Source organism: Prionailurus viverrinus, chromosome F1 (assembly GCF_022837055.1).
Source record: "Prionailurus viverrinus isolate Anna chromosome F1, UM_Priviv_1.0, whole genome shotgun sequence".
Taxonomy (NCBI): Eukaryota; Metazoa; Chordata; class Mammalia; order Carnivora; family Felidae; genus Prionailurus; species Prionailurus viverrinus.
The window spans coordinates 26,822,504-26,837,309 of record NC_062577.1 but is presented as its reverse complement, the minus strand read 5'-3'; the positions used below and the strand labels follow the sequence as shown (position 1 = coordinate 26,837,309).

At 47.4% G+C, this 14,806-nt stretch overlaps 1 protein-coding gene across 1 annotated transcript in view; it reads left to right on the top strand.

The window, feature by feature from the left end:
• Nucleotides 1–8,138: 8,138 nt before the first annotated feature.
• SMYD2 (SET and MYND domain containing 2) overlaps nt 8,139–14,806 on the top strand; it is a 51,173-nt gene continuing 44,505 nt past the window's right edge. Inside the window, exon 1 of the mRNA XM_047841379.1 lies at nt 8,139–8,428. Within this exon, the coding sequence (XP_047697335.1) occupies nt 8,256–8,428 (173 nt within the window). The 5' untranslated portion in view covers nt 8,139–8,255. The remainder of the gene's footprint in view (nt 8,429–14,806) is intronic.

Sequence of the window (14,806 nt, the reverse complement as noted above, 5' to 3'; positions counted from 1 at the left end):
ATCTCACTCTGAAATATTTATGTACTTTTCTCTGACTTGGTTACTCCTCCCACTGATATTAATAGTTTCTTCTTCTGGGATAACTCTGCCTCTAGCAGAAATGCTGCAGTGTAGCTGAGATGCTGCTGTTGGGACTGTAAACGATGCGTTAGGAATGGTCTTGCTGCACTTCAGCCTGGAAGCAGAGGTTTATTTCTGGGTCTACACCTTTGCCTGCCAGCGAGATAACACAGCACTGTCACTTGCGAGCATTGTTGCAACATGGGTGCTTTTGAATGTCTGGATTCTTTATTTATGTAATTTTTTTAAATGTTTTTATTTTATTTTTGAGAGACAGAATGCAAGCAGGGGAGTGGCAGAGAGAGAGAGAGGGAGAGACAGAACCTGAAGCAGGCTCCAGGCTGTCAGCACAGAGCCCGATGTGGGGCTTGAACTCACGGACTGTGAGATCATGATCTGAGCTGAAGTGGGAGGCCGAACCACTGAGCCACCCAGGCGTGCCAGAGGTTGGTTTTTTAAAGCCAGAAAGAAGAGCTTGACTTTGTTGAGATGTACAATAAAGAGCAGCTGGGAGTTCTTCGACAGAAAGTCTCATTATGAAAGCAATTATTTTAAGACAAGACATTTGACAACAGTAAGTCAGGCACACAGAAGAGGGGGAGACCCTACTCTGTATCCTGGGGTTGCCTTGTTTGGGTGGCACCATGGTGCTAATGCATGGAGTGTTTGGCCAGGGGTGGAACATCTGATCTGCACAGGTCTCTGCTGGGTAGTCCCTTGGTCTCATCCACAGTGGTTCCCTTGGATGGCTCACTTGTCTACGTGAGGTCCCCTCTTAGGGATATGGGAACCCACTCTCCAGCTTCCCATTGGGAGACCTCAGAGAGTCTTTCTCCCACACACCCATTTCTGGTACACAGGGCAATCTTGGGTCTACGTGAGACTAGCACATAGGTTATCTCTGTGCTGAGTCCCCTGAATGCTAAGGGGTTTTTTGTTATGTTACCCTACTCCTCCAGCATTTAGCCTGGAAGGAAACTAAGGTGCATGTTCTTTTCTCAGAAGAGCTCCCCAACTTTCCTCTTGCTTTCCTTCCAGTTCTCCTCCCTACCCTTGTCCGGGAGAATCTTCTCTGGGCAGAGTGACTCCTTGCTCTATATTGTCATGAATCTGCGAATCGCTATGATTGGACCTTGAGTCTCCTGAGACCCTCAGCTCCTGAATCCCAAGAGCCCTCTCCCTTGTATTCTGCAATATCACCTCTTCTCTGAGTCAGGACTATTGGCCGAATGGGAGGAACGGTGAGGGTATGGAAGCAAATATCTCACAGCTGGCTGGCTGATCTCTGGCTATCTCAAAATATTACTGTCATTGCAGCAATCCAGGCATGAAGCCGTATGAACTGAGTGGCATAAAAATAAAAATGATGGGAGGCACCTGGGTGGCTCAGTTGGTTGAGCATCAGACTCTTGGTTTCAGCTCAGGTCACGATCTCGCGGTTTGTGAGTTTGAGCCCCACATCATGCTCTGCACTGGCAGCATGGAGCCTGCTTGGGATTCTCTCTCCCCCTCTCTCTGTCCCTCTCCGTCCCTCAAAATAAATAAATAAACTTAGGAGAAAAATAGAAATGAAGGGACACTGAACAAGAAACACAGTGAAGAAGTAACAAAATCTTGTTTGTGGAACACACGCAAGACAGAAGAGGGGAGGAAAGGCACTTGACGGCCTGGATTGAGGTGATGTTGGCCATCATGGGACCTATTTTTCCATGGCTTATACTCCCCCTTCTCCGTTGCCTTTACACCCTAATCATGAAGTCCTGGTTACTAAATTAAAAGTTCTTCAAATCCATATTCCTCTTCTTCATCACCACAGTCACTGTCCTTGTTCATGCCAGCAACATCTCTCCTCTGGACTATCTACTGCATCAGACTCCTTACTTCTCTCTCTCTCTGCCCTCAGCCCCCTAGAACTCATCCTACATTCAGTCATGAAGATGACCTTTCTAAAGCAACAATCAGATCATGCCAGCCATGTTTCTCTCTGGCTTTCTAGTACCCATATAACGCATCGAATTCCTATGCTCATGGCCTTAGGGAGCCCTACATCATGGGGCTTACCTTGCTGGCCCAGCTTCACTGGATACCTCCTACCTGGGGCCGTAAGTTGGGCCAAAAGGGTAGCGTACCGGACTGGTCCACGCCATGGACTCATCACAACATAGCCTGGCTTTGAGTCCTAACCCCACTGTTCACTTGGACAAGTTATTTAACTATAGTGATTCAGTATTCTCCTCTGTAAAATGTCATTAGGAGGATTAAATGGGAATAGATTTTAAAAGTGCACCGGGGGGGGGGGGGGGTGGAGGGGGTGGGAGCTTGGGTGGCTCCGTCAGTTAAGTGTGACTCTTTAAAAAAAATTTTTTTTTCTTTTTTTTTTTTTTTTTTTTTTTTTGGGACAGAGAGAGACAGAGCATGAAGGGGGGAGGGGCAGAGAGAGAGGGAGACACAGAATCAGAAACAGGCTCCAGGCTCTGAGCCATCAGCCCAGAGCCTGACGCAGGGCTCGAACTCACCGACCGTGAGATCGTGAGATCGTGACCTGGCTGCAGTCGGACGCTTAACCGACTGCGCCACCCAGGCGCCCCAAGTGTGACTCTTGATTTCAGCTCAGGTCATGATCTCATGTTAAATAAAAGAAAAATACTTGGGGTACTTTGGCTGGCTCAGTCGGTAGAGCCTGTGACTCTTGGTCTCAGGGTTGGGAGTTTGAGCCTGACATTGGGTGTAGAGATTACTTAAAAAAATAAAAGTTTTAGGAAAGAAAAGAAAAATATTTGCCCAGATGGTCAAGTCTCTCTCATCCCAGTGAATTTACACCTTCCGGTTCTTGAACCTATTTTGGGGGCCTTCTTTCGGTCAACCTTTAGTCTTCCTTCTAGAAGGAACTACAATGTCAGGTGTTTTGTAAAGCCTTTCTACTGTACTTTGTTCCTCACTCTATTAAAACTTTTATTGAGGGGGCCCAGCTGACTCACTTGGAAGAACAGGCAACTCTTGATCTTGGGGTCATGAGTTTAAGCCCCATGTGGGGTACAGACATTACTTAAATAAAACCCCCCTTTTATTGTATTATAACTTGCATGAATTTTCTATGGCAGCTGCACCAAATTACCATGAACTAGATGGCTTAAAACCACAGAAATGTATTGGGTCATGGTTCCGGAGGCTAGAGTCCTGAAAACCAGCATCACTGGGCTGAAAGCCAGGTGTGAGCAGGACCACACTCCTTCTGGAGGCTCAGAGGGAAAAAGCCGTTCTTTGCATCTTCTAGCTTCTGGTGGCTGTCTGCATTCCTGAGACCGTGGCCACATCACTGCCGTCCCTGCCTGCCCGCTAACATTGCTGCTTCCTCCCATCTGTGTCAAATCTCCTCTGCCTCTCTCTTGGAAGGACACTAATGATGGCATGGAGGGCTCACCTAGATAATCCAGCCTAATCTTGTCATCTCAAGATCCTCCATTTAACAATTTAGTATATTCCACGAGATGCTTTTATCCTATATAAGGTAACACAGGCTCTAGGGATCAGGATAGAATTATCTTTGGATGCCATGACTCGGCTCCTACAATAATTGTGCGGATGTCAGTGTTGTTGCCTTTGTATGACAAGGCTCCATCACACTGCAAGTACATAGCGTGTAATCAGTAAGTGAAATACACGTATAGGTACGGCGGTACAGGGTGAAGGCCCACCATCCATGTTCCTTGGTATTCCTTCTTTGCGAACGCTTTATTTCCCTAGGCCAGAGCTATTTCTTTCATGTGCTAATCTGTGGTTGGAAAGATAATTTACTCACGAATTGGATCAGCTTCTAGGTTAGGGAAATTAAGCAAACAGGGCCTTTGTCGTTGGATCATTTCCTCCGAGCTACAGTGAGGCGAAGGAACCAAAAACTCCATTCAAACCCTGTTCCTTCTGAGCTAAGGGGAGGAGGGGAGGGTAAAAGGTGAAGGGGCCCTGGCAGCTGGAAGGTGACTTTCACGGAATCTGAGCACGCAGAGTGCCAGACTGACAAGTATGAGCTGCACTAAGAGTGCGGTCATCAAGCTGCCCGCCTGGTTTGTTGCCATTGCCTGGCTGTTTATTTAAACACAGTTTTCCTCATAATTTAAGCTCCTAAATTCATGACCATTGCTTAACTGACCATTTCCCCATCTTGAGTCACTTGAGTTCAGCACAAGCATTTTTCTGAAGTGAGGCGGTTTCTTTTCCAGTGTTCCTAAATCACAGTCACCTTCACCCACAAGAATAAGTCTGTTCCAGCCACTGCTCACCTGGAAAGACAGCTCAGTAGCCAGGGTATTGTTTTTCTCAGTCATTGGAAATCTTTCCCCATGAAAGAAAAAAAAAGTCACTTGCAATAAAAGAAGCAAAAAGTAGGCTACTTCGTACAATTAATCCTTAAAACAATAAATTGTTTACTGTATTGTCATTGTTTATTTACTTTTGTGCCAGCCTTTTTCATCTTTGTGTTGGCGGGAGCCCCACAGGATCAGAATGTTAAAAAAAACTGGAGGGCCCAAAAACTTATCCAAGATTTGCCTAAGAAGGCATGTAATCAGAAACTCCTAAGGTTTGGAAAAAATTCTTTCATGTACGTACATGTAACACCCATCTGTAATAAAACATAATTGTCAGAATTGATTTAAGTACTGTGACTGGCATAAAGCTCCTTTAACAGAGTGGTCTGGAAACCGTCAGAGCTTTTACTGGCCAGAGTAGACTCCTGTAGCCTGGCCAACGGGACCAATTTGCCTCCTAAAATCATCTCCAACAACACTCCTTCTAGCTCTGTTCCACTCTGTCTTTCCTAGGGATCATACTTCCTCCTACCAATTGGAACTTTGCACACGCTGTTCCCTCTGCTTAGAATGCGTGTCCTTCTTCCTCCTCTTAAGTTCTATTCATCCTTTGGATTGTAGCTCAAGCATTACTCTCTCTGAAAAGCTTTACCGGATTGGGTCAAATCCCCCAAGCGCTGGTGTAGCACTTAAGACCACCGACTGTATTTGTTTGTGTGATTAACTGATTGCTGTCTTCTCCTCCCACCAGACGGTACAAAGCTCTGTGAGGGCAGAGAACAAGTCAGTTTCTGTTATCATTACGTCACCAGCCTTTCTCGCTATTGCTGGAACCCAGTGAGCATTATAATGTTAAAAAACCTGGAGAGCCCAAAAACTTATCCATAAGTACTCCATACTTATAGAGTAAGCATGTAATAAATATTTAACTGCCGAATGATTATGTTGTGAAATCTCATGCCCACTCTGCCACTGGGTTATTAGGCAGACTATTTGTCTTCACAGGGCCTCATCTTCATCATTTGTAAGAAAATGCCTCTTCTAGGCCCCAAATTCTAGGATATTTATGGTTCCTGCCTTGAGCCTGTAAGACTGATCAGGCTAGAGACAGAAAGCCAACACACTGTTATCTGCCTGCCAAAATGCCACATACTAAGCAAGAAACTAGAATTACCCTCTGCACCTTTGCCCCTCTCCTTAATACTATGCCTTGATTCTGGCTTTCATTGCCTTTCATTTAAAATACTGTAAATGCCAGGTGCCTGGGGGCTCATTTGGTTAAGTGTCTGACTCTTGGTTTCCACTTGGTTATGATCTCATGGTTTGTGAGTTCGAGCCCTTCGTCCGGCTCTGTGCTGACAGTGCACAGCTTGCCTGGGATTCTCCCTCTCTCTCTGCCCCTGCTGCACATGTTCTCTCCTTCAGAATAAATAAACTTAAAAAAATAAAACTGTTTAAAATACTATCAATGCTCCCTTAAATGGTGGACCTATGTTTAGTCCTCTCCTCTCAAAGCGTATCTGCAAGGTGCCAGTAAAACTCAGTCTAAATGCTGGACTGATCTTGGCACCCCTCTGCTTAAACATTTTTCTGCGTTTTCCACAGCACGTCAACAAAACTCACCTCTCGAGAAGACATCCTTCCCCTGTTCCTGTTTCCCCTCCTGGCTTCTCCTTGGGAACTTGTGTTCCACCCAGAACCACTCCCAGGGCCCCAACACACATTCTGTTCTTTCAAGTCCCTCTGTCCTTGTGTGCATTTCTCTCTGCCCAGAAAACGTCTCTGCTCCTTTGCTAGTAAAGTTTCATTCATCCTTTTAGGCTCAAGCGTTCCTTGCATGTGGCCCAGGCCCTGAGTCAACCCCCATTTCTCAGGCTGAGCTTGTCACTCACTGCTTGTGTTCTCACAGGAAACTGAGCACAAGCCGCCATAACAAGACTCCTTGGTGAGCTATATTTGTATGCAGAAGGACATTTGGGTTAAGAGCATGGGTCTCACATACGGACTTACTTGAGTTTGAAACCAAATTCTGCCACTTACTGTGTGGCCTTGGAAATGATTCTTAGTTTCCTAATTGTGGAAAGGGGGGACTTAATGCCTAACTCATTGGGCTGTTGCAGTTACGGAATAAGTGTGATAATGTGTTTGAGGCACTTAGCACAATTGGCCCATTATACTAACAGTAATTGTCATTGGGTTGTGAATGTGTCAAGTGCAAAGACTCAGGCCTACATTTTGTCCATCTTTCTATCCTGGTGGCTACTCAGTGAATGCTTCTTCAAATGCATAAATGAAATAGTGTCCATAATGTATTTTTCTTTACAGGGGGACTAGAGGCTTATTCCTTTTTTTAGGAATTTTATTGAGGGGTTAAAAATTCTCTTGATCTTATGGCATATTCCAAATCGTATTTATCTTTCCCTTTGCTAAACTAATCCTGAACTCACACATGTAACATAATTTGAGATCAAACTTGAGTTTTTAGTATTAGTGTTTTCTGCTAAATTCTCCCTTAGCACTTTCAAGAGTTTTTACCGCATGCACGTCAATTTCAGTCCTTCCTCGTCAATTTCAGTCCTTCCTTAACTCTTTGTGGAACACAGACTATATCCTCCCTTGTCATAGGAGTAATACCAATAGCATGCACGTGTATAGGACTTAGGTGCCAAGTACTGTTCAATGAGCTTTGCATGTTTCAAATCCTCTCTGGGATTCGTAACCAAACCGACTTTTCTTTCTTTTTTTTTTTTTTTTAATTTTTTTTCAACGTGTATTTATTTTTGGGACAGAGAGAGACAGAGCATGAACGGGGGAGGGGCAGAGAGAGAGGGAGACACAGAATCGGAAACAGGCTCCAGGCTCTGAGCCATCAGCCCAGAGCCTGACGCGGGGCTCGAACTCACGGACCGCGAGATCGTGACCTGGCTGAAGTCGGACGCTTAACCGACTGCGCCACCCAGGCGCCCCTCAAACCGACTTTTCTAAGATGACAGTGAGTGGTCGAAGCGATTAAAACCGCTGCAAATTCTAGCCTAGTGTTCTGGCCACAGCATGGCTTTTGGACCCCAAAAGAGTCTAAGTTCCTTGAAGGCAAGGTTATCTCCTGCTTTCTCTGCAAAGAGAAAGTCTTGAATGCAGAGACTCAGTGAGCCCTGCTGACCCGCGCATTGCCTCTCCTGTTCCTGTAATTAACTTCCACTAGAGGGGCAAACGTTCACACTGAACACTCAAGAGACTCCCTGGAAGGTTCAGAGCCTCACGAGGTTTAAAAGCCTTTAACCTTGGGCGAGCACCCTTTAGCCCTCAGCAAGTCACACTCTTCCTCGGTGGTTTCTCTTCGGTGTTCCCGGATCACTCCTTACAGGGTCTCTGACAAGGACAGACTACGTAAGGTTGAGAAAACACCTTTGTCCCCTTCTTTATGCCAAGGGCTGGTCACCGTGTGGGCCAGGCTGACTGTCCGAGGAGGCCTTGGGACCTCGCCGCCCGCGGCGACCCCAACCGCCCACGGGAGAGGGGACGGCGTCCGCTCTGCCCGCGGAGACGCACACGCCTCGCGCCCCGCTTCCAGGAGCCGCCCGGGCTGCGGCGCGGGTCGCCGCCACACCGGAAGCGTCCCGAGCGCGTGCCGGGCGGCCGCCGAGGGTCCGGCGAGCGGGGCGGGGCCGCCGGTCCGGTCCCCCTCCTCCCCCACCGGGGGCGCGCGAGGGCCGGGCGGGGCCGGCGTCCCTTCCGGGGAGCGGTGGCCGCCGCCGCGTCTCCGGCGGCTTCCCTCCCCGCCCCCCCACCCCCCCGCGGCTCTGGGTGACGCTTCTCCAATAACAGCTCGCGGGGAGCCGCCGCTCCGGGTGCCCCCCGCGCCGGCCCCGCCAGCCCCGCCCCGCAGCCGGCATGAGGGCCGCGGGCGACGGCGGCCTGGAGCGCTTCTGCAGCCCCGGCAAGGGCCGGGGGCTGCGGGCCCTGCGGCCCTTCCACGTGGGGGACTTGCTCTTCTCCTGCCCGGCCTACGCTTACGTGCTCACGGTCAACGAGCGGGGCAACCACTGCGAGTACTGCTTCGCCAGGTAGGGCGGCGGCGCGGGCGGCCGGGCGGGCGGCGGGGGCGCCGCGGCGGCGGCTCGGACCGCGGCGGGAGGAAGTGCGCGCGGCGCGCCGGGTCCTAGCGCCGGCGGCTGGGGCGGCGGCCGCGCTTTCAGCCCGCGCCGGCCGTGCCACGTGCGCTGGGACCGAGCCGCCAAAGCGCCCGCCGCGCGCCCCCGGCACGGCCCATTTTTCCGAGTTGCGCGCGCGGGAGTGCAGGGTCCTGGCCTCAGACGTGGGCTCGGAGCCAGGCTTGTTCCAAACACGGGCACGCGCAGCGCTCTTGGTGCATTGCCGGCCCGGCCGCGAGTTCGAGCAGCCAGTCTGTCCCCTTTAACGTGTGCTTCCTGCGGTGTGTTCTGTCCCCCACAGCCCAGCCCTGCCGCACACTTGGCCGTTTCCTCCCGGGAACGTAATGACACTTAACATTTCTTGTACAGTACGCGGCCTCTCCTCTTCCTTCTCACTCAACGCTTGTGTTTGGAGAGAAGCCAGAGGGGGTGCTGAGCACGCCCCGAGATTCTGAAGGGCTGCACTGATGGGACGTGCCTGACCTTGGTTTGGGATTTTGAAAACATGGCCTCTGAGGGCATTAGGCAAAATGTGTGGTTGGAAATGATATTTAATTGTAGCATGTCGTGTATACATATACTCACGTATGTACACATACATACGTATTCATACACCGCGACACATAATTCTATCTCAAGCCCTGTGACAGTTTCAGACGTGAAAGGTACATGAGAAATCACCAGTCCAACACATTGTCTCCCTTTTACAGATGAGAAAACTAATCCTCAGAGAGGTAGCGTGGTTGTGTACACGTAGTCTCACCTCTAGCTAGGGGAATGAAGTCTGCTCTCTTCAGTTCTGCCCATTTGCTACTAGTTAGGTGCTCAGTAAAATTCCAGAGACAGGAAGCATGGCGTTGAAGTAAGTTTGTACCCAACCTTCCACTTGTCTCTGAAGAATGGATCCTGCTTTACTTTCTTTGAACCTCAGTTTCTTCATCTTTGAAATGGAGGTTCTTGGGTTAGATTATGCTGACCTGGGGTCCTGCAGGTACCTTTTGAATACAGGTCTCAAGTCCAACATACACTGGAGTCCCCAGTCTCCCAGACTTGTGTGCCTTATTCTACGATAAGACATAGCAAAAGAAGGGACAAAGGCTAAATATTATAGTAATCTTGCCCAGACTCCCTGCCAGAACTGTCTTCCGCTTGGGGGGACCTGGAAAGGCACTAGACGCAGAATCATGCCGTGGGCAGCTTAAGGGCTGTATGTGATGTGGCTCTTTGAATTGGTGAGTCAAGAGCTAAAGGGTCATGGCACCACTTTGCAACGTTTGAGTGAAGTGAGCATTGGGTTTTCCCAAAGTTAAAAAGGCTGCTGTGACTGGTCCCTTGATCTTCTGAGCCTCGCTGTGGCTCGGAGTCTGAAGCAGTGTGGGTGTCTGGAGTGGCAGGAGCAAAGCGGGGTCACCCAGCACAGAAGGTGCTTCCTCCATCAGGGATCCTGGTGATTCCTGGAGTCCATCCTGTGAGAGAAGATCACAGTGCCAGGCACATAGTAGGTACACAGGTCGTAGTTACCGGTGCACTCCTCCAATGAATTAAAGATCAAATCCCTCTGGGTTTGGAGCGGGAGAAGCAGAGCTGAGAGATGCTTCCCTTGAGCTGTGAGTGTCCTAACTGTATCTACTATCCACACCCCCAACCTTAGAACATTAATGTATGGTCAGATGCAGCTCCACACATCACCCCGCCCTATGCGACAGAGCGTGTGCTTTGTTTTTCCTTTTTCTGAATAGCGTTTGTGAGTGTCATTAACTGTTGCCTTTCGACCCCTGACCCCTGACCCCTGACCAGGGCTGCCTCCTGCATTGGGGGCGGTACCACTGCATCTGCCCCCATTCCCCACTCCGGCCACACTTCTCTGGCTTTGGTGAACTTCTGTCAACACCCACAGTTCATTTCTTCTCTCTAAGGAGTCATTTGAAATCAACTAAAGTAACACACAAGAAATGATGATACCTTGATCCCTATGAAATTGGAGTTCCACTCTGATTTCTGTTCAGTTCAATTAGTTTAGAATTCGTGGTTAGAGCATTCTCACGGATTCAGCATCATTTCCGCTGTCAACTATTTGATTATGTGGAGGAACAGCTCCGTCCGTCCGGCTGTAGTAGAGGGAACACATATATGTCTCTGCAGTACCTCAAGGGAGTAGGAGCAGAATTCTCAACTATTGAAACATACAGGGCAAAATCTGCTACTTCTGCACCCCGCGCCCCCCCCCCTCCCCTCGGGACAAGAAACACAACTACTCCTCATCCTTGCTTGTGCTAGAAGTTTAGCATAAACAATATTGCTTGACATGAGTGAGCCCCCGGAGGCTGTATTCGGGTTTCACTTATGTTGAAGGAAAATAAGTGATTTCTGCAGGAATAAGTTTGTTCTAGAAATTGAAAAAGTAAAGGGAAGTTTCTCAGGCCACAGTCGAATGGGATTTTTCTTGGTGTTGGCCCAATTCAAAGATTTGTTTCTGTGAATTTTTTTTTTTTTAATTTTTTTTTTTTTCAACGTTTATTTATTTTTGGGACAGAGAGAGACAGAGCATGAACGGGGGAGGGGCAGAGAGAGAGGGAGACACAGAATCGGAAACAGGCTCCAGGCTCTGAGCCATCAGCCCAGAGCCTGACGCGGGGCTCGAACTCACGGACCGCGAGATCGTGACCTGGCTGAAGTCGGACGCTTAACCGACTGCGCCACCCAGGCGCCCCATGTTTCTGTGAATTTTAAACTTGTATCACATTTTCTCAGTTTGGTGGGTGATACTTGGGATGCGTATCTTGCCTCAGCTGATAGAAGGCAGCTCCTAAAAATATAAATGTTTCCCATTTGGGAGCTGTCCCTATCACACCTCTTAGGTACATTTTATGTACACACACACACACACACACACACACACACACACACACACTTATTTTGGCCATTGGCCCCCGGTTTATGGCAGATATTTTTATGTCATATTTCATACTTGGTATTCAAGGACATATTTTAACACTTTATATTATTTTTCTCAAAAAAGAAAAAAATCTGCCCTAACGCAGTTCTATCTGAATATTCATTCTTTGCAGTTCCTCAGGTGGGAAGAGGTCTCCCTCTTGATCTTTGATTTTCTTGGTTCCTGGGTCATTTAAGGGTGAGAATGTTGCCTTTTTTGTCAGTTCGTTCTGAGTATGAGGAAAAGTAGGAAGGCCCACTTAGCTTCCTTGCAGTAAAGCTGTTAGAACCCCATTTCAGGGAATTTATGTCATGCCTGGCTTACTCAGAGTGGTTTTAAAAATTAAAATGCTTGCATGGGCAAAACAGTGACCGAGAGGTCCTGTTTCGGCAGATGTAGAGATGGAAGTGTCTTCACGGTTTTATTGCATAGCACTGTTCGTCCTGCCTAACCCATTGTTTTACCAGACTGTCAAAGTAATAGTGAGTTGATTTTAATCAGTATTAAGAGCCAAGAACTCTTGAGGCTGCCTTCTTAAGACACGATTAGGTTCTCTGAGAGAACCCTGGGGCCGAGCCCCTGAAGCTGTGCATCTGAAGGGGGAGTCATTCCGGGGGGCTCCTGTGATCCTGTTGATTCTGAGAACATTCTCTGAGAATATACACATACATATATGTATATATGTATATATATATATATATATATGTATATATATTTTTAATGTTTATTTATTTTTGAGAGAGAGAGAGAGAGAGAGAGAGAGAGAGAGAATGTGCAGAGAGAGAGGGAGACACAGAATTTGAAGCAGGCTCCAGGCTTTGAGCTGTCAGCACACAGCCCAATGCGGAGCTTAAACTCAGAAACCATGAGATCATGACCTGAGCCGAAGTCAGACGCTTAACTGACTGAGCCACCCAGGCACCCCGAGAACATTCTCTGAGAATTACAGGGTCTCTAAGGGGAGAAATGACTTCAGATGTTCTCAAATTATCTTGCTTTCTGAATGAAAAATAGACACATGCTCTAAAAGAGAATTCCTCTTTTGCTCCAGTGTTGTTGTTTTTTTTTAAAAAAAAAAAAAATAGGTAGTAAGATTAAACTATACAGATAACAGATTTCCTCTAAGAAGTTACATGAAATAAAACCAAATCCAGCCATCTGTATGTCAGGTAAGGAGACGCTATGCTGTCACTTTCAACATTACAGTATTTCAAGTTTTTCATTTATTTAGAGCCAACAAGGCAGAAACTTTGGTGCCAGACTGGCTTGGTTTGAGTTCTGGTTTCCCCCGTCCTGATGTTTTGTCTTTAGGCGAATTACTTAATGTCTTTGAACAACCAGGTTCCTGTATGTTTACAATGTTTCCACGAACGCCTGCCTGTGAACTTAGAAGGAACAGGAGAAGTCATGCTCCTAGTATTGCGCTAGGCTAGAGCAGAGTAAGCTGTCACAGTCCGCCTGGCACTCTCACTTGTGCTGGCTGTTACACAGCATGATAAAATATTGTGGCGTCAGGGACATTTTTATCACGGTGGGGTTGGGGGGGTGGGGTGGGACACCAGGGAGGAAATAACTGGAAATCGTTGACCAGCAGAGCCATCCTTCAGATGGCACAATCACCCAGAGCTAAGAACGGCAGTTCTGAGCCCCAGGTCCCCCGGAGTAATCATGGATTTCACTGGTTCTCAAAATCTAAACCTAATGGAAATGATATAATGAACCTACACAGGTAAACTTTTTTTTTTTTAAAGAGCTTTTTCTAAAAGTGCTTAGACGCTTTAATAGTCTTTTACCATGAGATGAAGCAAATATTTGAGAAGAGATAGGGAGACAAACAGAATTTTCTGCATAGCAAGCCTGTCATTGCTCCTGTCTGCCCTTCAAGTGTTGCATGATTTCAGATGTGGCAAGTGCCATCACACGCGTATTTTTCATATGCGGGAGCATAATTCCTGTTATAGCTTCTAGGGGCTCTGGGACCAACCTGTACGCTTGGAAATGATTTGACATGAAAGGGACAGAACAGCAGCAGGATATGCTGAAGTGAAATTCAAACCCTGGCGAGTTAAAACCGGCATCTGATTCCTTTCCTTCCCCAAAAGCAATTGCACAAAATCCTCTCAATAAAAACTATCTGAAGATCCCATAAAACGACATTCCTTAAAGTCATGCTGTTCTTTGCAGCTCATAAAGCATTTCCAGATACATTCTTCTTTTGATCCTCCCAAGGATGGCTTCCACTGCAGGTAGGAAAAAACTGAGCGTTCGAGAGGTGAAATGGCTTCCTTGAATTTCACATATTTTTGGTCGGATGTTTATTGAGTGTCTTCTTTTTTTTTTTTTTAATTTTTTTTAACGTTTATTTATTTTTGAGACAGAGAGAGACAGAGCATGAATGGGGGAGGGGCAGAGAGAGAGGGAGACACAGAATCGGAAACAGGCTCCAGGCTCTGAGCCATCAGCCCAGAGCCCGACGCGGGGCTCGAACTCACGGACCGCGAGATCGTGACCTGGCTGAAGTCGGACGCTTAACCGACTGCGCCACCCAGGCGCCCCTAGTATTGAGTGTCTTCTAAAGGGCCAGGCTCTGTGCTCTTCACAGTCTGAGCCACGATTTCCTTTTCCAAGTGTGATCTTCCTTCCCTTACTCCCTTTGGCCTGAGTCGACCTGTGTTGCTCCTCCCTGCACACTTTCTCTAGAGTGAATGCTTTTTATTACCTCTTTTGCTTCCCCTTCCCCTAATAGGTAGTTCGACAAACTAATGTTTCTAAAAGTTGAGCAAATAAATTGATGGAGCTATCTTTGATCTATATCTTAGGTTGTTCAGGGTTCAGAGAGGTTTTTTTTTTTTAATTTTTTTTTCAACGTTTATTTATTTTTGGGGCAGAGAGAGACAGAGCATGAACGGGCGAGGGTCTGAGAGAGGGAGACACAGAATCGGAAACAGGCTCCAGGCTCTGAGCCATCAGCCCAGAGCCCGACGCGGGGCTCGAACTCACGGACCGCGAGATCGTGACCTGGCTGAAGTCGGACGCTTAACCGACTGCGCCACCCAGGCGCCCCCAGAGATATTTTTATTACAGTGCCTTTGAATTTGCATGAACGCTATCTATTTTTTTTTTTAATGTATCAATTATTACATAATAAAACATAAAAAAGAACACAAGGCTTTGGTCCTTTTGTGGGTTTGGAATATTTAAACATATTATGCTGGAGCTAAGAGGAGTTTGTTACCTAAGTCTTTATACCTACATATAAATAGTTTGTTTCTCTTCTCTCTGGTCCGACAGCATCAGAGTATAACCCCTTTTGTTTTTCTTCAACGCAGTCGTTGTTCAGAACTTTGCTGTGTGCA